The sequence below is a fragment of the Eretmochelys imbricata genome, chromosome 9 (assembly GCF_965152235.1).
Source record: "Eretmochelys imbricata isolate rEreImb1 chromosome 9, rEreImb1.hap1, whole genome shotgun sequence".
NCBI classification, from domain to species: Eukaryota; Metazoa; Chordata; order Testudines; family Cheloniidae; genus Eretmochelys; species Eretmochelys imbricata.
The window spans coordinates 61160591-61179666 of record NC_135580.1 but is presented as its reverse complement, the minus strand read 5'-3'; the positions used below and the strand labels follow the sequence as shown (position 1 = coordinate 61179666).

The 19076-nt window shown below is 51.0% G+C and overlaps 1 protein-coding gene across 1 annotated transcript in view; it reads right to left on the bottom strand.

The window, feature by feature from the left end:
- Positions 1 to 19076, bottom strand: part of BCORL1 (BCL6 corepressor like 1) — a 46672-nt gene that overhangs the window by 17184 nt on the left and 10412 nt on the right. The window contains exons 3-13 of the mRNA XM_077826629.1: positions 16193 to 16283; positions 13309 to 15897; positions 12672 to 12837; positions 12302 to 12382; positions 11528 to 11932; positions 8582 to 8811; positions 8257 to 8463; positions 7961 to 8127; positions 7610 to 7755; positions 6465 to 6542; positions 307 to 460 (exon numbers count right to left, since the gene is read on the bottom strand). Of these exons, the coding sequence (XP_077682755.1) occupies positions 307 to 460; positions 6465 to 6542; positions 7610 to 7755; positions 7961 to 8127; positions 8257 to 8463; positions 8582 to 8811; positions 11528 to 11932; positions 12302 to 12382; positions 12672 to 12837; positions 13309 to 15897; positions 16193 to 16283 (4314 nt within the window). The remainder of the gene's footprint in view (positions 1 to 306; positions 461 to 6464; positions 6543 to 7609; positions 7756 to 7960; positions 8128 to 8256; positions 8464 to 8581; positions 8812 to 11527; positions 11933 to 12301; positions 12383 to 12671; positions 12838 to 13308; positions 15898 to 16192; positions 16284 to 19076) is intronic.

The window sequence follows — 19076 nt, the reverse complement described above, 5'->3', positions numbered from 1 at the left end:
CAAAGCATTAACATTCTCTATTGGGATTCTACAAAGCCTGTTACCTTGGTGAGCAACCGCCGAAGGCTCTCGAAAGCGCTCAAGCAGGCATCATCTGTTGCTCAGTATAGAGACAGCCCATGTACTCTGCATATTGCTCTTCCCCCTTCTGAGGGCAGCCTGGGGCCTACTTCCACTCTCAGATAACCCTGAGGACTCATGTTCTCTGTTCCTGCTTCCACTTCTCAATACGCTCACTGGTTGCCCAAATTGGTCCCAAATTTGCTCTGCCCAGGATTTGCTATGCAAAGAGGAAGTAACACTCACCCACGTGAGACCGACACCTGGAGGTTATAGCAAGGAAGCAGGGGCTTGTCTGAGAACTCAAACATGAAGCTGTCTGATTCTTGCTCCTCTTCCTCCTGATCAGAGCTTCCTGGAGGGTTGAGCAGAAGGTCGCACCCAATCCCATCCTTCCCCTCTGAAACAAGCAAAATTAGGTGTTGGCATCTCCCATACTTTCACTCTTGCGGTGCACAGTGTTTCCCTAGGAACTGGGGAGGAGATGGAGGGAGGGACAGAAACTGTTCTTGCACCAAGAGTGAAGCTCAGAGTCCCTGGGCAGGAATCTGGGCTTGGTATCTTACTGCATGTTTCTGCTCCCAGCCCACTCGGGACACTATAGGTGGTGTTCCAGGTCTCCAAAGAAGGGGTTTCACCTGCTAGATTGTGATCTGTGTCACAAAGGTACCATCAGAGAAATGAAACCTGCACTGCTGGCTGCAAACGCTGCTGGAGGAATCCCAGTACACAGCTGCCCACTGCCCTGAACAGCCACTGCTAGAAGCCAGGCTTCAATCGGACGTATTTTTACTTTAGTGCCCATGTATGTGCATCACAAGCCACCAGATCAATCTGACATGACTGAGAAGCCAGTCTAGGGGAAGTACAGGGTACATGTGGCTCAGAACTGCAGGTCAGGATTGAGGGTTACTAGCAAAGGGGCATGTGGAGGAAATTGGCACGTCTGCCCAAACTGCCCAGCTCTACCCAGTGCCACTAATGTCTCACCTGCACGAGTACAAAATACCACAACAAATTCAGAAACAAAACCCAGTCGAGTCTCACACTTCCCATCCACCCCAGCATCTCCCACTGGAAGGGCTCAGCCCCAGGGATTGTCCAGCAATTCCCTGCCCTGCTCTGAATCAAATGGCAGACTTGGGAGTACCAGCTGAGTCCCTCCTAGGGCTCCTGCTCTCGTCCCTCCCTGCAATGCTGACTCGGGACTGTTCAATTGATAACATCTTTCCTGAGCCCATGCCCTCCAGCCGCTAATAGACCAGTGCCACCAGATTCTGCCTAAGCCTCTGGCCCAATCCCATGGCTCAAACTGGAGCACTGCAGTGGGCTGTGTGCACCAGACAGCTAGTTACTCAGCAGGTCAAGTTGTGGTGGTGACTCTGTCCTGTGGCTCATGAAAAGCTGGGAAAAGTTACTGTCCTTACAGTAACTGTGACTCTTTGGGACGTTTTACCTCCACAGAGCCCATTCTGGGCCCTATGTACATGAGATATAGCTCTTTTTGCCAGCAGTATTTGTTGGGGCCACTCATGCCCCTGCATGTCCTCAAGCCCCTCACCTGAGGACATAAAGGGCTCAGTGGCCCCAACCTCCACTCTGTTCTTTCACCAATACAGAAATCCCAAGGCAAAGAGACTCCACAGTCAGGGGAAGGGAGCATGGATGGTGGGATCTGTGTAGACAAAGGATCCCAAAGAAACAGTTACTGTAAGGTAAGTAACCATTCATTCTTCTTTGAGTATTTGCCCACACTAATCCCACTTTAGGTGTCTGGCAGATGGGTGCCAGGAGTCCTATTTGAATAAGATCTGTAAGAATGCCCTGCCAAACTGTGTATCAGATCTAAAGGCTGACACTAAAGAATAGCCGCTTATAAAGGAACGTATGGAGATCCAAGGAGCTGCTCTACAGATTTTGACTACAGAGATGCCTCTTAAAAGGGCTGAGGAGGTTGCCTGAACTCTTTATTCAGTTCACTAGAAATTCTAATGCAGTCTGACATCCATTTTGAGAGTGTGTGTGTCAGAACAGCCAGTCCTCTGGACTTAATCACCAGAAGACAAATTGCCTGGGTGTTCTGTGCGATGGTTTTGTCTTCTTGAGGTAATACAAGATAGCACTTAAAACTCTGAAGCATCTGCAGGGGATGAGTGAGGTCTTGGAAAGAACACTCGTAAGAGAATAAACTGATTAAAGTGAAAGACCGAGAACATTCGAGGCAGAAATTTAGACTGAGAATGGGGAGTAACTGTCCGTATGGAAGGTGGTCCTACCATCAGTGCTTGGATTGTCTCGGTTTGCGAGTAGAGCACCAATCTAAGAATGTTGTCGTAATAGACAAAACACAAAGAACAGAACGATGTAGGTTGAAACGGAGGCTCTGAGATAGGAGGACTACATGTATGTCTAAGGGGGAAGGGGGGAATCCTTAACAGACAGAACAGCCCCTACCAAAATTTGGTTACTGGAGAACCAGGGGGAGGGGGGGCGGGGGAAATGCATCCCTGTAGTATTGGAGATATTGCTGCTAAGTGAACTTAACAGAACTTCTGGAGAATCCTGAAAGCTTCAATGACAGACAGGTAATCTAGGAGGAGAGGAACAGACACACCCACAGGAGAAAAGTTAGGGTGGAAAGCCCATACTGAAAACGTTTCCATTTGGCCCCATAAGCCTTGAAGGATTTTGGCTCTGAATGAGAATGTTCTGTACCTCTGCTGAGCAACATCTATCTTCAAGCTCAGGCAGAGAGCCTCCAATCCAGTAGATGTAGAGACATTGGATCTGGGTTTAGAATCAGATCTCAGTTCTGGGATATGATGTTTAGAGTGACTGGTAGCTTGAATTGCGGTTGAATCAATAGATGTACCATATTTGAGTACAAAAATTGTCATGCCCATGCCAGGGCTATTAAGATGGCTTGAGCCCTGTCTAGTTTTATTTCCCTAAGAACACTGTGGATCAGAGGGATCGCAGGAAAAACCCTTAGAGCAGATTCCTGTCCCAATGAATCAGAAATGCATCTGAGAAGGAGCCCGGACTTCTTCCTCCCCTGGAGCAAAGCATGGGACATTTGTTGTTTAGACTGGTTGGAAACAGATCTATGGTGGGAAGGGCCCACTTCTGAAAAGTTCTCAATAAAACTGAGTTTTTGAGGGAACATTCACAGGAAAAGAGCATTTTCTACTGAGAACATCCATTGCATTATTTTAGAATTCAGATAAGAGTAAGGCTATGAGATGGACATGATGCTGAACATACCATTCCCAGAGGAGAATGGCCACTAGACACAGAGGGGGATATTTTGCTCCTCCTTGCCTGTTCACAAAGTGCCCCACAGTAGTACTATGTCAAAACATGGACAGTGGTGCCCTGAATCAGAGATAGAAATGCTCTGCAAACTGGACAAGCTGCCTCAAGTTCTAGTATGTTTATGTGTAGTTAGGATTCTGTAGGTGGACCATAAATCTTGGGTTAGCAGATGAGTTAGCTGTGCTCTCCCCAGTCCTGTTTGGGGACATCTGTCACCAGACTGTCTGTGGGACTTCAAGATGCAAACATCAATCCCTAACAGCCATTCTGGGGAATTCTACAAGATTAGTGATGAAAACATGCTCTCACAAGAGGGGTCCCTGAAAAAGGATGGTTTGGAGGGCGGGGAGTAGGCACAGATTGGAATTGTATCTCATAGCCCTTCTGGATGACTCTGAGACCCAGCAGTCTAGTAATTGCAGCCAATGCATCAGAGAGGCAAATGTCAAATGGAGGGAAGAAATGCTCGATTTGGTTCAGGCATTCAACTGTGGCATCAAACTTGCTGCCTCGGGCCTGATGTGTTGTGAGATGCTACAGCAGAACCCCTTTGCTTCTGATAATAAGGCCTCAAGCTGCAGCTTGAAGAACCACTGTTGCAAGGACCCACTAAATACAGGAACTTAAGTTCAACCCTAGAATCCTGTGGAACTTTACACAAGAACTGGCAGACGCTCCCTCTGGAGACAATCATACTTGGGGTAGCAAAACCTGGCATTTTGCAATACTGGCTTGAAGGCTAAGCAAGGAATAGACCTTCCTCTCAAATAGGTCCAACTTCTTTGGTTCTTTGTCTCTAAGAGTAAATCTTGGCTGACTGTGCATAGGCAGCAGCCAATGAACCTGAAACCAGGTGAGTATAAAGTTCTCAGAGCCTTTACTTGGAAAATGAAAGCAACAGCCTGCTCTTTTGGAGGTAGCTGAGATGGAGGCCAGGGTCTGCCATTCTTTGATCGAGAATGCCTCCATTAATGGGTATCGCCAAACAGCCCTCATAAACAGTGTGCAATAGAATCAAACATTCTATGTGACTGTTCTTGCACCACCTGATAGGAATTTTTAAAGTGTCAGCGATCCTCTTCAGAAGGTTCTGCAAGGCCTTTAAGTCCTTGACAGTGGAAGGCACCTAAGGATTAATAACTTCATAAGGAAATGAAGAAATAGCTAATGGAACCAAAGTGTCATCATAGAAATCCATGTTGTCATCCTCTTGGATGCCTTGGGAATTCTCAGGAATTCTTGAACCAGGTGTTGAGAAGCACTTTGTGGGGTGGATGAGATGGTTGTGATACAGATAAATATCCTAAGGTGGATCTAACTAGAGGAGCTTTAGAAGAATATGGAGTGAACGGAGCTGTGGGCTCCAAGGAGGACATATGGCCAGGATTGCATCCCATATGGATATGGCATGTGGGTCCAAGAGGGAGGGATCCAACAATTCTGAGATCTTCCTGAACTGTCTTGTATGATGAGAAGAAGAACAACATCTTGAAACCCTTTTCTCAGGGACCCCCTCACAAGTTGACTGAGGAGAAAAGGAGGCAGTGCTAGGCAATGGACTTCTGTTATAGATTGAAAATGATGATGAGGCAGAAGAATACACTCTTCTGAAAGAGGTGCTGATCTTTGTGGAGTTGAGGAAAATTGTGGAGAACCTGATACTATGTGATGCCATATTGAAACTGAAACCGAAGATATTGGGTGCAGTGAAATCTTCATTATTGGGACTCTTGGCTCCAGTATCAATGAGAGATTTATTGACAAGGGAGAAACGTCAAGTAGAGGAGATACCAGCTCAGGTCTCCAGATATGCCTAAAACAGCTGACTTCAAGATCTGCGATACTGATTGCATAGATACTGGAGCAGAAATGGTCACCAATGCTGGTCTTTCGTCACTGCACAGTGCTGGAACAACTTGAGTGACACAGAAGATGACACCCAAGATAGACGAAGTGGTGGTAGCTGATGAGGAATGGTGCTGAATTGGTACCATAGTTGTTGTAGCCAGCAGATCAGGATTTAGAAGACAAAGCCTGCACTGAGTCAGATGAGGGCTATGTTTTCACTCCGTTTTTAAACTAGTATTGGGGATGGTGATAAGTGCCAGGACAGTTTCAGAGAAGCTTTTTTTCCCTGTCATGGGCAGCAGGAGCCAGACTCACCTGAGGGGATCTGTACTGGAGTATCAGCAGCCTTTGACAAATACCCTGTCTTTTTGAACACAAAGAGACTTGAGATCTGGGAGCAACCTCACAAATAGCTGAAGCACTGATTTAATGCGGTCATGGAGTGGTAGGGGCTCCTTTCTGCCAAAGGATCTCTGAATCAGACCCTCCCTTCATGGAGTAATCTAACAAAAATAATTTTAAATGTGCATCTCTAGCCTTTGGAATTTGTGCCGAAAAAGATACAAAAATTGAACACTAGACATTTAAAATACCCATCATTTAAAAGAATGTCTGCCTTGCAGGCTGGGCATGACTTCAAGCCTAGAGACTTAGCCTCTGCAATACCTTGGAAGACTCTCTGAAGGAATAAAAAGGTTTTCTCTTCTTTATTTTGCCAATGGACTACCAAGACATTAACTATAAAAACATCATCTGCACTTAGAGTAACAAAGAAGTTATAGCTACAGAGTAGTGAAACACACTGAGGCAGTTCTACCTTGCTGCCACGGGCAGCAGGAAGGGAGTGAGTGGTGGCTGGAGCCCCTTGTCCTTTATGCCTTTGGAGGAGGAGCTCAAGAGCATGCGGGGTACCTGCATAGCTCCAACTAACACTGGGCAAAAGAAGCTAACCTCATGCTTGTACGGTACATGTGACCCTCAATTGGGATCCGTATGGACAAATATTTGAAGAAAAAGTCCCTTTCAGGAACTAGTAAATTCTTGAGCCAGTGAATGGTGTGAAACTATAGCAGATCACATGCCAGTGAGGGCTCCCTGCTGATTTTCTCCTTCTATACATGGGTTGGGAGGGAGGCCCACAGGTTAAGCAAGTCCCAGCCTGTGTGACCCTTGTCCAGTCCGCATCCAGCGGCCACACCATGCTCTGCCCTGCAGGGGGAGATAGAATCAGCTGAACTCACCCAGTACAGAGCTGCTGTAGAAATCCCATGCTGTTCGGGGGTCCCCATCAGCACGCCCTTGCAGATCCGAGAGGTAATCTGCAAGAGGAAAGCAAGGCAGGGAGGCACCCATAGAGCAGCTATACAACATTCTCATCAACATTCTCTTGGGGGAAGCAGCAGAGAGCTGAAGTGACTCACTCCCCCCCGCAGCCCAAGGCAATGGTAGACAAGGGACCACACTCCATGAGGAACATGCCCTCCAACCTCCAAAAGGGTGACCAGGGACTGCGAACAGGAGAAAAAGTGTGTGTGGGGGGAGAACAACTCTAGAACCCACTAGAGTTCAGGTTATAGCTATTTGAAAGGGGTGGTTCCCAACACACACACTTAAGAATTTATTTAAGTCTAGAAGAGTACAGGGACACAACTTTCCAAAACTACAGGAATACAAAAGGTACCTATCAACTTGAATCTAGTGAGGAACAAAAAGGAGCTAAATACAGTTTCAGGCAACACCTGTGTCAACCCGTTACAGTTACTTTTTTTAACTGTTTCTCTCTGCTTTGCTTCTGTGCAAGACCCACAACAACAAGAAAATATCAACACTAATTCCACACAAACGGCACAGGAAGCAAACAGACATTTTACTCTAAGCGTGCAGTCACAGTGACCTGAAGCATTACTGCTAACAATGGCAGGTAAACATGCTTCAAAGGGAGTAATTTTAGAATTGAGAACATCACTTCTCAGCTGCAAAAGTGCGTGTTAATGGAGCGCTGAGGTTGCATAGTAAAGGCAGGAATTGCCAGTTAGGTTTGAACACATATCAGCCCTGCCCTGAATTAGGATACTACCTTTAGTTACATGATCACAGGTTCTTGCAGATGGTTGTGCATCTATGATTGGAGAAGCATTCATGTCCTATATTATAGTATTTGAGAAACAGTATAGACTGGACTGGGGACCAATGTGCACCGGGGCAGACGTACGTTTATTCAATCTGCCTTCAGTCTGGCATCTACTGATGATTGAGTGTCTAACTATGGCCCCTTAAATACAAAACTGCACGGCAGTATTCAACACTACAGCTTGTAAAGCATTTGTGTTCTTTTGGGGTGGAAGGTACTCTGTATAAACATCAGTAATTACCATGCCCCACTTACCACTCAGGAAGTGCTTCATCACTTCACTGCTGGCCAGTTTCATGGCTGTCTGCCCTGAGTAAGTGGCGAGTGTGGGGTCAGCCCCATACGAGAGCAGAAGCCACATGGTCTCCAGGTTGTCATTTACCACTGCATCATGGACAGGCCTGGCAAGGGACAAGAGCGTTACCAGAGGAAAAGGAGGTCTGTGCAGTCCACAGAGCAAACAAACAATCTGCTTCTTGCTAGGTGGCTATACTGCCAAAGGATGGCTAATGATGCTGCCTGAAAGACTCCCAGACCCACAGCCCTGCTGTCTCACTAGCTTCCGCCCCAAATTCTCTGGGCTAGTAGTACTGGGAGCTGGCTTGCCTCGTGCCATCCTGTGCACTGCAGTTCACATTGGCACCGTGCTCTAGCAGAATGTGCAGGATGTCAATCCAGCCTCGTGCGCAGGCTTCGTGCAGAGCTGTGTAGCCGGCATTGTCACGGTGGTTCACCTCACTGCTCTTTTTCTGCAGGCAGTAGAGTACGACGTCCTGGAGGAATGACACCACCAGAGGCCCAGTTACACAAACCACAAGAGAGGGGCATGGCTCCCGAGGTACTCAGCAGCAAACCCCAGCAGAAGGATGTGGGGTAAAAGCTGTTCTTGGCCCAGCACTCACCTTGTAGCCAAGCCTTGCCGCTCGCTGAAGGAGAGTCTCCCCAGCGTTCTTGTTCACAATCAGCCGCCGAGCCTCAGGAGGGATATGTTGGGTCACGGGCAATTCAGGGGAGTTTCCTGGGCTGGCCCGCCGTGACTTGCAGAGCGGCCACAGCTCCTGGGGCTTCTTCACAGAGCGTGGCTTGGGCTGATTCCAGTGCCCTTTCACCTGGAAAATACAGATGGAGGAAGCTTCTCAGCGTAGCTGGATGAGGCTGGGTCCACATATCCCCTCCCCCCTACACATGCTGGGTTGATGATCCCCCTTCCCTAGGCCTGAATCATACCTTCCCCTCTTCACAGATCCCTGCCAGATGTTTTGTTTTACATTTGCGTTTTCCTGATGGTTTCTCCAGTGCTTCCTGGATGGAGGAGTTGTCCGGGTGATCCAGGAGAAAACCATTTCGGAAGTCTGGGCGCCCTTGGGACTTCCGGGGCGATGGGGAAAGCCTGCTCCTCAATCGCAGCTCTGAGCCTTTGCCTTGGGTACATTCCTTCTGCTTCCGGTACCTGAAATCTAAGGAGAGACAGGGTCCACAGGATGCAGAGACAAAGACTATGGGGCCCAGACTTCCCTCTGTGGGTCAAGAGCAGTCAGCCCCTGCAGCACTTTGTTGGCCACACCTGACAGCTTGGGCCCAGGTCCAACTTAACTCTAGTGGGTTCTAGAGTTGTTCTCCACCAAAGCCACGGTTACTCTGCCTAGAAGCAGAGTACAGAAGAATACGGGTATATGGAGATGAACACAGCACACTGAAAATGAAAGTGCATCAATGGGATGCATGATGACAGAAGGTCTTACTGGTCTGACCCTATGCAGGTCTCTAAGCTGAGCATGTGTGGAGCTGGTTATACACTCACTTGGATATGCCTTTTCTCCAGACAACGCGTGTCTGTTATTCTGCACTGTGACTGTGACCCAGGAGAACAGAGTCTGATTTTTCATCTTGTTGGCATGTTCTCCAGTGGTTTAATAAGGCATTAACAAAACCAGTATCCTTTAGCCTTATTGCCACAGGGTGTGATCTATTAGGATCTTGAAAGCTAAGTAGTGCTGGTGAGAGACAACTAAGGGGAAAAATAGGGAATCTTCCTACCCTCGGATGGCAACTGCTATTCCACTTCCTGCCAAACCATGCCCTGCACTGCTGTCTGTGCTGCCTTTTCAGTGATTTTTCTTATTTCTTCCTCTTAAGAGCAATATTAAGGCTCTGATTTTACATGCACAGAAGTAGGAACATTCTGAGCTAAGGTGCTCAATGGAAATATGGACTGTTCCCTCCTACTATGTAATACAGGGTTGCTTGTTACAGTGAGGGCACAATTATAAGTGGAAGATATTAAAGTACGTGATGAGGAAATAAAGCCCTTGGGTGCAAAGAAGGTGAGAATAAAACCCCTGTGCACAGAGCAATGCACAGGCATTTGCAGTGCTGGCCCTTTTCCAGTGGGTAGAGATTAGCAATTGCTTTAAAGTAGGCTGCAGGGGAACATAGTTCTCTGCAGGCAACATAGGAACACTGCCTGAGAAGACCACTATCTGCTTGACTGGATTAAAGGCTAAGCCTGAGGAGAGTGAGTGCAGGGCAAGAGAGTCAGTCTGGATAAGTCACTTTGCTTCTCCACCTCTGCTCCATGGAGACAAGGCCACCTGCCTCCCAGGGAAATGCATGCACATGACAGTTATGTAAGGGCAACATGGGTGCAGTTCATAACTATAACTCCATAGGTAACACTTTGTCCTCCTACTTTGCAAAGAGATGATGGCTCCTTCACAGTGAAGGTTGCAACCAGCTTCCCCCACCAGCCTTATGTGAGTGGCCCCCAGCCCTTCCATCAATAACTTTGCTTGGAAACATTGGTTTGGCTCAAGTTGCCAAGCAAAGGAGAAGTTTTCTGAAGAAAACTGGTCAAACTGCTCTCGAGTTAGCACTCATCCATTCAGAAGGTGGTCTGGCTGCAGGCTACATGACTTTCCCAGGCAGCTCCACAGGGCTCCTGCATCACAAGTCATTAGTAGCTCCTGCAGTCCCTCAAGGGCCATGGTAGTTCTTTTTCCCCTGCCCCAACCCCAGGTTTACACCCCTGGACATTCCAGCTGTGTCTTCGCACTGTGCCTCATTCCCAGGAGAAGGTGGCTGGCTCACTCTCAAATTCATCATGCAGCTGCTGATAAAGAAGAGGGTCAAGAGTGGGAGCACTCCAAAGAGGCACTCCCCCCTGGTACAATCACAGCAGCATTCTCCTGTCTGATACCAGCAGCCCCACAATGGGCACATATAAGCAAAGCCAGAACGTTACCAGCAGAGCAATGTACAAACAAGCCAGGCTGTTCCGCAGCTCCAGAAGCTGACAAAATTCACTGATTTCCAAAAGCTTCACAAACACCTCCACAGCACGGAAAGGGGGAGCTGGCCTGCAAAGCAGCAGATATCTCAAAATGCCCAGAAAAGAATCAGGGGAGGGGGGAGGAGGGGCAAGCAGCTACCTAGACTCAGGAGGATCTGGGTCACTGGTTGAGCCACAGGTAGGAAGCTCAGAAGATGGTGAATGGAGACCTGGGGCCTGGAACAGGAGGAGATGGGAGGGGAACAACTGCAGCTTTCTATTACAGCTCTGTATGTGCACTGTGGGAAAGGATTCACACCACAGATCCAGGCACTTTGCCTGGCTCTGTCACACCCCTGGCTTCCAAGTCACCCTCTCTCCTAGGCTCCTGCTGGTCAAAGCTTCCCCTGCATAAGACTTAGAGCTTACTTGTGTATAAAGACAAAGCGTTAGCTGTATGTGTAAAAGCCAGTCTGAATTGTAGTGGCCTCAGTTCCCCCTATACCTGTCAGGCAGGCACTACCCTTGGATGCCTCTCCCTAGGGTCCACACTTACCCAGCACAATTATACTGGGCCTCCTCCTTCCCTGCGCCCAGCCCAGCTAATGACTGTGGAGTGAGGTCAGCACCCATTTAACACTGCCACATAATTTGGGGTTCCCTGCCCCATCATTTACAGTAATTATCCTGTAAAGGACAGGTGGCCCATTGCAGTGGCAGCACAATGGAAGGAATGGTCCCTGAACAGCAGTACATGCAGCACTTGGCCCATAGGACTTGGAGCTGATGGTCTGGTTCTATGCCAGAACTCTAAGAGCAGTTCTGGAACAAGAGGCTGGCCTGGAGGAGGTCCTGCAGAATAGCCAGCTGGGCCAAAGACCCCTCCCCTCTGCTAGTGCCGGTACCTGCTTTCGATTTCCGCCTCCTATGGGAGTAGCAGCTCATATGTTCCTCCTCTTCCCGCTCAGTCAAGTACTCCCCAGTCTGGTATTTCCGGCTCTTCTGCCGTCTCCTCTTCTTCCTCTTGACATGGCTGTCATTGTCCTCCTCATTTGGGTCCCAAAGCTGCCTTGGTGCCTCCACTCTCCAGGGCAGCTCCCGGGCCCTCCTCAGGTGGCAGCTGCCCTTTTCTGACTGAGACCTGTCTCTGGCCCTGCGGCTGTGATAGTGGGACATTCTGTGGGATTTCCTCAGCCTGCGGCGTTTCAAGGTTGTCTCCTCCTCCTGCTCCTCCTCCAGCAGCGGTAAGATCTCCTGGCCAGTCACTTCGCACTCTCCTCTCACACTAGCAGAGGAGCCGCCAACACTTCCTGCAGAGAGGACCACACAAGGTGTGTCCAGTGACTAGAGACCTCTAGACACAAGCAGAGCCAAAAGTGCCCACAAGAACACTCCCAGTTAGGAAACTGGGGACAGGACAGCCCCTCCTTAGCACCCCACAAGACCTTCCTGCCCCCAAAACTGATTGGGTTATGTGGGCAGGGACATGATCCCGCTCTCCCCACCCCCAACTCCCCACTGAGCCTGTCACGAGACCAAGTTAGTAAAGTGCTCTGCTCCCATCTGCCAGGCACAGGGCCTGTAGTGCCTAGTGGACAGGACATCTCAGACTCAGCCATACGGGCTAGCTGAATCTCCCCGGCAAAGGCTGGCCTCCAGGGTCTGCTGAGATCACCAACCTGACTGACTGCGTGTCCGGCTGCTCAGCACCACTGGGATGAAGTCACGGAAATTGTTCTTGGGTTTCTTCTCAAGGTAACCTGGGAAGAGAGGAGAACCCTGAGGACTAACGCCACCGAAAAGCTAATGGGGAATCCAGGAGCTGACAGAAGACTGCTGGCCTGGGAATGACAACACACCACATTATACCGGACCCCTACATGGGATTCTAACCTGCTGTATGTAGTGTCCAGCTCCACAGCCTACAGGAACTCAGCTCCAGGAAAACTGGTAGCCAGATCTTCTGGCAGGCAAGGGAGCAGAGTGCCAAGACAATGCTACAGTTTGGGTTTGCAAGGGAAGAACACTATTCAGAATTTGTAACAGTACCTTCCTCATGGCTGTCCCCACGATGCCCTGGAGATTGGAGCTCTGTCTTTGCTGGCCTCCTGCGCTTGCGCTTTACCCTGAGGCTATTGTGCTCATTCATGGATCCTGGGCTCACCCGGCTTTCTCGTTTGCTGATCTCATGCAGGTCCCCACGATGCTTTCGCCACTGCAAACACAGGACAGATACAGATTTCAGTCCAAGCTTCAATACAAGCATCATGCTGGGACAGCAGGAAGGGAAGGACCCCAGAATAGTGTCCCCCACTGCCAGCTGTATCAATACCTGTCAGTCCTGACCCACAGCCCTCCCAGCTACTCAGCTCCGCCAATGCCCCTCAATCCCAACCCGCAGACTCTGATATTCCAGTCATAAATCCAATGCCAGGCAATACTGAGATACCTGGAATGAAAAAGCCCCTAGTGAGGTTCCCCAAACTGATCTCTGCACCCAGCTGCCATTCCCTCTTGCTGCCCCAATGACAGATTCCTCTTCTTCCCTACACTGCTGTCCCCTCCCCCTTACTTTGGTTTTGACCCCCAATATTATTCTAGGAAGTACAGAGTCCCAGCACTAGAACTATCTGTGCCTGCCTCCCTCTGTGGGGCTGGTGACCCTCTTCAGTGGCTCCTCACCCACCTTCCATCCATGCAAGCTCCGGCTGCCCGACTTGCTTGGGGCCTCCTCTCCAGCTCTGGCTCTGCACTTCAGCCTCTTGTGGGCCTGTTTGGCCCGCCCATCGTGTTGCCGTTTGGATTTGCAGCATAAACTGCCCTCTTGTTTGATTTGGGCTGCTCCCTTGAGTTTGGTTTCAGGAAAGCCGTTGGGGGCTACCCCAGCTTGCAGACAAGCCCCAGAGGCAAATGGCACATCACATTCCACTCGCTCCTTCTTGACTCTGCACAGGTCCACCTGGTGCATACACTGGGGGGCCTCTGAGGCCGGCTGCTCCTGGGCCGCCTCATATCCCAGCTCCTTGCGTTGACTCTCCACAGGTGCAGCTGGTAGCTCAGAGGCTGTTTGTAGGCTTTGCTGACTGACTACAGGCAGGTCATGTGACAGATAGGCAGCTAACACTTGGTTTTTAGGTTTTGAGTCTCCTAACAGCTTGAGGCTACAGCTCCCCTGGGGAGCCTCAGTCTGTACAACACTGTCTCTAGCAGAGTCAGCCCCTGGCTCATCACACCCTTGGCTCCTGGAAGGGCTTTCTGCCTTCCCCTTTCCGCCCCTTGCATCCACAGTATTGGCCTGAACAGATGGAGCTACAGCCATGGGGACTGGATTGATGGGCTCCTCACAGAACTTGGGCAAGACCCTGCAGTTTTTGGCTTTGGACATGGCTTCCCATTCCAGAGACGGAAGCCTTGGCAGTCCCTCTGGGGCCTTGGGGGCTGCCATGCCAGACTCTACAGGCTGCATGCTGGGAAACACAGGGAACTCACCTGCACCAGATGGCTTGGAGGAGCCACTCTGATTCAGGGGCAGCTGTCCAGTTGTGGAGATACCAATTGAAAGCAGAGGGGTCTGGTGATAGGGAGACCACCCAACGGGCAGAAGCTGGGGACTGGATGGTTTCCCATTAACTGGGCATCGGGGGTAAATGCTTCCCTGACCAGGATTCCAGAGAGAGAGTTCTTTGGATTGGCACAAAGGCGCCCCTGGGGCAACTCTGCCATAGAGGAACCGCCTAGCTGGGTCCTGCTGACCCTCCACACTAGCCTGGCTGCCTTTTTTCCCAGAGGGTGGCCCAACATTTCGGGGATCTCCCTGATCAATGATGGAAATGGGCTCCTGTTTGGGGAGGTGCTGTGGGTCCCTGGAGAAGCTAATGCTGGAGTCTTTGCTAAGCAGTAGTGAGGCAGGCACTGGGTTGGCCACGCCCACATAGGTGCCTGGAATGGTGCTAATCAGTGCGGTTGAGTTTTTCATCCAGGAGCCCTGCTCACCATTGCGCAGGAAGTCAGGAAAAATTACTAAGGGGGGGGTGGTGCCCAGGCATGAAGTGACGCTGCTGCCTGCACTCTGGGCTGCACGCTGGGACTTGGACAGGACCGTAGTGAGTGCTGCCTTGCCACTGGTGTGCACTGGTGTTAGGATGGGCATGGGGGGTGTCTTGCGTTGGCTTGGTGGAGGCAGCTTCTGGCGGTTGGATTTAGAGGACAGATCAAGAGGCATCTCGCTACATTCTGGGAAGGAGACCATCTCACGCTCCAGCTGTGGGGGGGACTTCAGGGGAGAAAGCGAAGTGGTGGCCCCTTGAGCAACCTGCTCTGGAGCACCAGAGGCCCTGGTGTGTAGGCCAGTACCTGGTGGGGGAGCTTCACTCCCACATGACGCTGTCAGGGAAGGCTGGCTGGGTGAAAGCGAAGAGCCCTCCATGGGTGGGGAAGGGCCATCAACAGCTGCAGCAGCTTGTGTGCTGTTCCCACCTGAAGGTGAAGGGCAACTCAGCTGGTTCACCTCCACAGACACCACTTTGGAATCCGAAGGCAAGGGCCTGGCTACGGAGAAGGTACAGGGAAACGAGCGCAGCTCAGGGGGCGCAATAATGCCTGGCGGGCCATGCTCCTGCAGGTAGGAGGGATGAACTGGGAGAGCAAGGGAGGAGGGGACCCCAATGGGGCTCGGAAGAGTAGCCACACTGAGTGGCTGCCCACAGCTGGAGGGTGGGATGTACACAAGGGGCTGGCTTGGGGCCAGAACTGCCCCGGACTGAAAGGAGAGGGGCATTTTTTGCATAGCTGGGGCTTGAGATGTGGAAAAACACACCCTATTCAAGGTGAAGGTGGCTGGGGTTGATGCAAGGGTGTTGCAGCTGGAAGCAACCACAGGCAGAGTTTCCTCCACCGGCACTCCTGCCTCTTGTGTTTCAGCATTCAGGGTGCCCTTCTCTTTCCCAGCATGTTCACTGTCTGGAGCGTTGGGGCAGGCAGGAGAAGCATCAGCCTGTTTGTCACTGTGAAGCTCTGCAGGCATCCAGGCACTGTCAGTGCTGCTGGTCGCAGGCTCCACAGCTCCTGGGGCTGTGGGCTCCAGCTCTCTGCCATCTCCTTGGTTTGCCAGAGCGCCCAGCACATTATCTTCTATCACTGCTTTCCCAGCACACTCTGGTTTCGGGTAGGGTTTGGGTAGCTGCTCTTCCAGCTTGGGCCCAAGTTTTTCCTCCACGCTGTTATTTGCATCCAGCCCCTGGGCATTGCTGCCACCACTGACTGCTGTGAGCTCCACCTGCAATGAGAAAGGGAGAAGGGACTCCCTGGAAGCTGAGCCAGCATTTCCCAACGGGAAGGGCTGTTCCCTCTCTCTGCTAGGTCTTTATGGGACAGAAAGAAGCCCACAGGAAAGGGGAGCAGTGCTGCTTCCAGGCCCTGCACTCTTGCTTTCGACAGTCTCTGGCCCTGCACACCATGCTGTCATAGAGCACTCATCACTTGGGCCCAGGTCAGGGTCAGACTCCCATGCATGGCCCCTTCCATTGCAGTCCTTGGCTCCTCAGCCCAGCCACTCTGTACAAGGAGCTCACCTTGGAAAGGCTGCTGCTGACGCAAAATTCCTGGGACCCCAAGTGCTGGGAGCTGCTCTTGTTAGACTCCTCATCAGATAGCGGGGCTCTCCTATGACAGAGATGAGACAAGACAAGGGATGCACAATGAACCCCAGAGGCACTCTCCTAGCCCACCGTTAGCTCCGTGCTGCACACAGGGAGTCAGAAGGGGCTTGCTGGCCATAGGGGAGCGGGGACTCCTCCCCTAGAGCCCAAATCCCTGCCTCTCCAGGCTCGCCCCTGTGCTGCTTTCCAAGCTCCCAAATTCAGCACAGCAGGCACACTTTGGGGAGCCAGCCAGCACCTCAGGTGCACAAGCAGTGGGGGCCCAGGGATCCCTCTAAAGCCAGGTCCCGGGAAACAGCCACCAGGTAATTTTTAGGCTTCTGCCCCTTTAAGAAGGAGATGGAAAGCACTGGCCTAAAAGTTCCACGGCAGTTGGGAAGTGACAGTTGGCAAATAAAGTGGCAGAGTGGGGGATGGGGAGACCCACAAAATGACCATCACCCAAAGGGCAGGGAGCTGCCCCACCCCCCCATACCAACCCCTCTAGTGTTCCCGACAAACTCCTGCCTGCCAGTCCTGCCTCCCACCACCCCACAGGTGCTCCATCCCCCCCACAAACTGGCAGTCCCACCTTCCCCCAATGCCCCCCTAGAACTCCCCTCCCCACTTGCAGTCCCATCATCCCTCAACTCCCCCTCCTGACCGCAGTCCCTCCCTCCCCCAGCCCTGCCCCATACAATCCCCCCAGGCCCAGTCCTGCCTGCCCCATACTCATTCGGAGTTCTCACCCTCCCACAGCCTCCTCATGTTCTTGTCCTGTCTTCCCCCATTTGCACATTCTAGGTCTGCCCACCCCACAACCCCCCCCCCCCATCTGCAACCCCCACCTTCCAATCCTGCCCTCCCCACCAGACTCACATTCCTATCCCACCCACCCTCCCAGTCTCTCTCACACACCCACACATTACATCTGTTGTTCATTCCCCACCCACCAGGCATACTACTCCCTGATTCCTCTCCCGCCCCCCACCCCCACATCTTCCAGCCACACACTAACCAGTAACCCTGGTTTTGGTCCAAAACCAAATCCTCCCCACCCCAGGTAATTTTAATTCCACACCCACCCAGTATTCCAGTCTTATCTCCCCTACACTCCTCCAAGAACCATCTATACTTCTCACCTATCATTTCTCTTCCCATCCCTAGGGCACTAGTGTCATTCATGTCTCCACCTCATAGACCCTTCAGATAGCTGCGGAGTCCTGTCACTGCTCCAGGAGCCTGAGCACATTCAGCTCTATCACTCCCCTCCAGCCTCAAAGCAGGTGGGACCTGGAGTGTGTGATTGGAGCTTTAACCCCTTATCCTCCGCAAGACAGAAAGAGGGCAGTTCACTGCTTCAAACAAAGGAGTTCCCCAGGTGAAAAGTGAATTCAGAGTAAGGACCGTGACCAGCTCCAAGGAAAGGAGATGGGGGGAGGCCAATGGCAACAACTGTGCACATGATATGGTCACACTGGAGAGATGGAAACAAACAATACTTCTGCCTAAGTCAACATCTGAACCAGGAGCTATACCCATGGGAGACAGCATTGTGCCGAGCACAGGGTTCAATATCCTAGGAGGGTTTGAGGCCCCACCCTAATGTTTTCTGTCTGCTGACACAACAGCCTGTGAGAGTTAAGTACAGGGGAAGCTAGTGGGGCAGAACAAACACTGTGATGCTGGTGGTCTTTTCTTTTCTCCCCTTGTCTGCTACTACAGGGATTAAGCAATGCAAACCTCCAACCCCATCACTCCAGTATCCAGTACTGGTACTCCACTCTCTTGGCCACCCAAAGGTTGCCCTCGAAGGGATACATCTGCTGCAGCTGTACCCTGAATAATGACCTTCAGGTTTAAACATCTTGGTATTGGCCCATTACACCTTTTCAGATGCCCTCAGTATCATGACCCCACACCAGCTTCCCCACCTCATGGTACAGCTATGTTAAAAATGCAATGCTGGTTTTCCCCACAGCTGCACTAGTTCCTTTGTGTTATGGCAAAAGCACAGCACCTCGCATAGCCCCCTGCACCCTTTCCACCAGACATCATCTTTGCTGTTATTCTTTACAAACATAATTTGACATGGATTTCTTAAACCTGGATTTCCCGAGTTACTCAGGCCGCAAAAGGCTTAAGAGGATTGTTATTAATAAGGGGAGATCAGGTTTCTGCAATAGGCAGCAGCAAGATCCAACGGCAGCTGAGAGGTGATGGGATGGGGGGCGGCTGGAATCGCAAGAGAACGGCCCTTAGAACTAACGCTTGAGACAGGCTTTTAGTAGTTTGTAACCCAGGAAAACATAGCTCAGATGCAGAATCAGGTTCCTGCTTCTTGCCCAGTTTGCTAGCCAGGGCGATGGAGACAGGAGGGTGGAACATGCCCAAGGTCAGTCAGGTAGGATTTGTAGCCAGGCCACATATTCTACCCAGCAGAACTTGTGGGTTTCTACCCAGCAAGCATGTGTGTTCTGTTACTGCCATAGAGCTGGGCACGGATGGAACTCCCCAGGACCTCAGGTCTAAGCTGGCCCCCCCAGTGTCCTCCTGTGAGACATCTAAATTGCATTAACTGTGAGGCTGGGGACTTTTGAAAACATGCAAGAGAGGTATCGACAGTGTCTATGTATCGACCCTTGTGCCTCCCCCTCCTCCGAAGGCCATGAAGCTGGAGCCTTGGTATGACAGGAAAGGCAGAGTTAAGGGGACTTTTTCGACCCTGCCCCCACTGAAATGCTGAGAGGAGCCAAATACCTCATGGCCTTTACCCCGTCCGCAACTATTGTCCCGTGGGATCTCTGCCAAAAAGCAG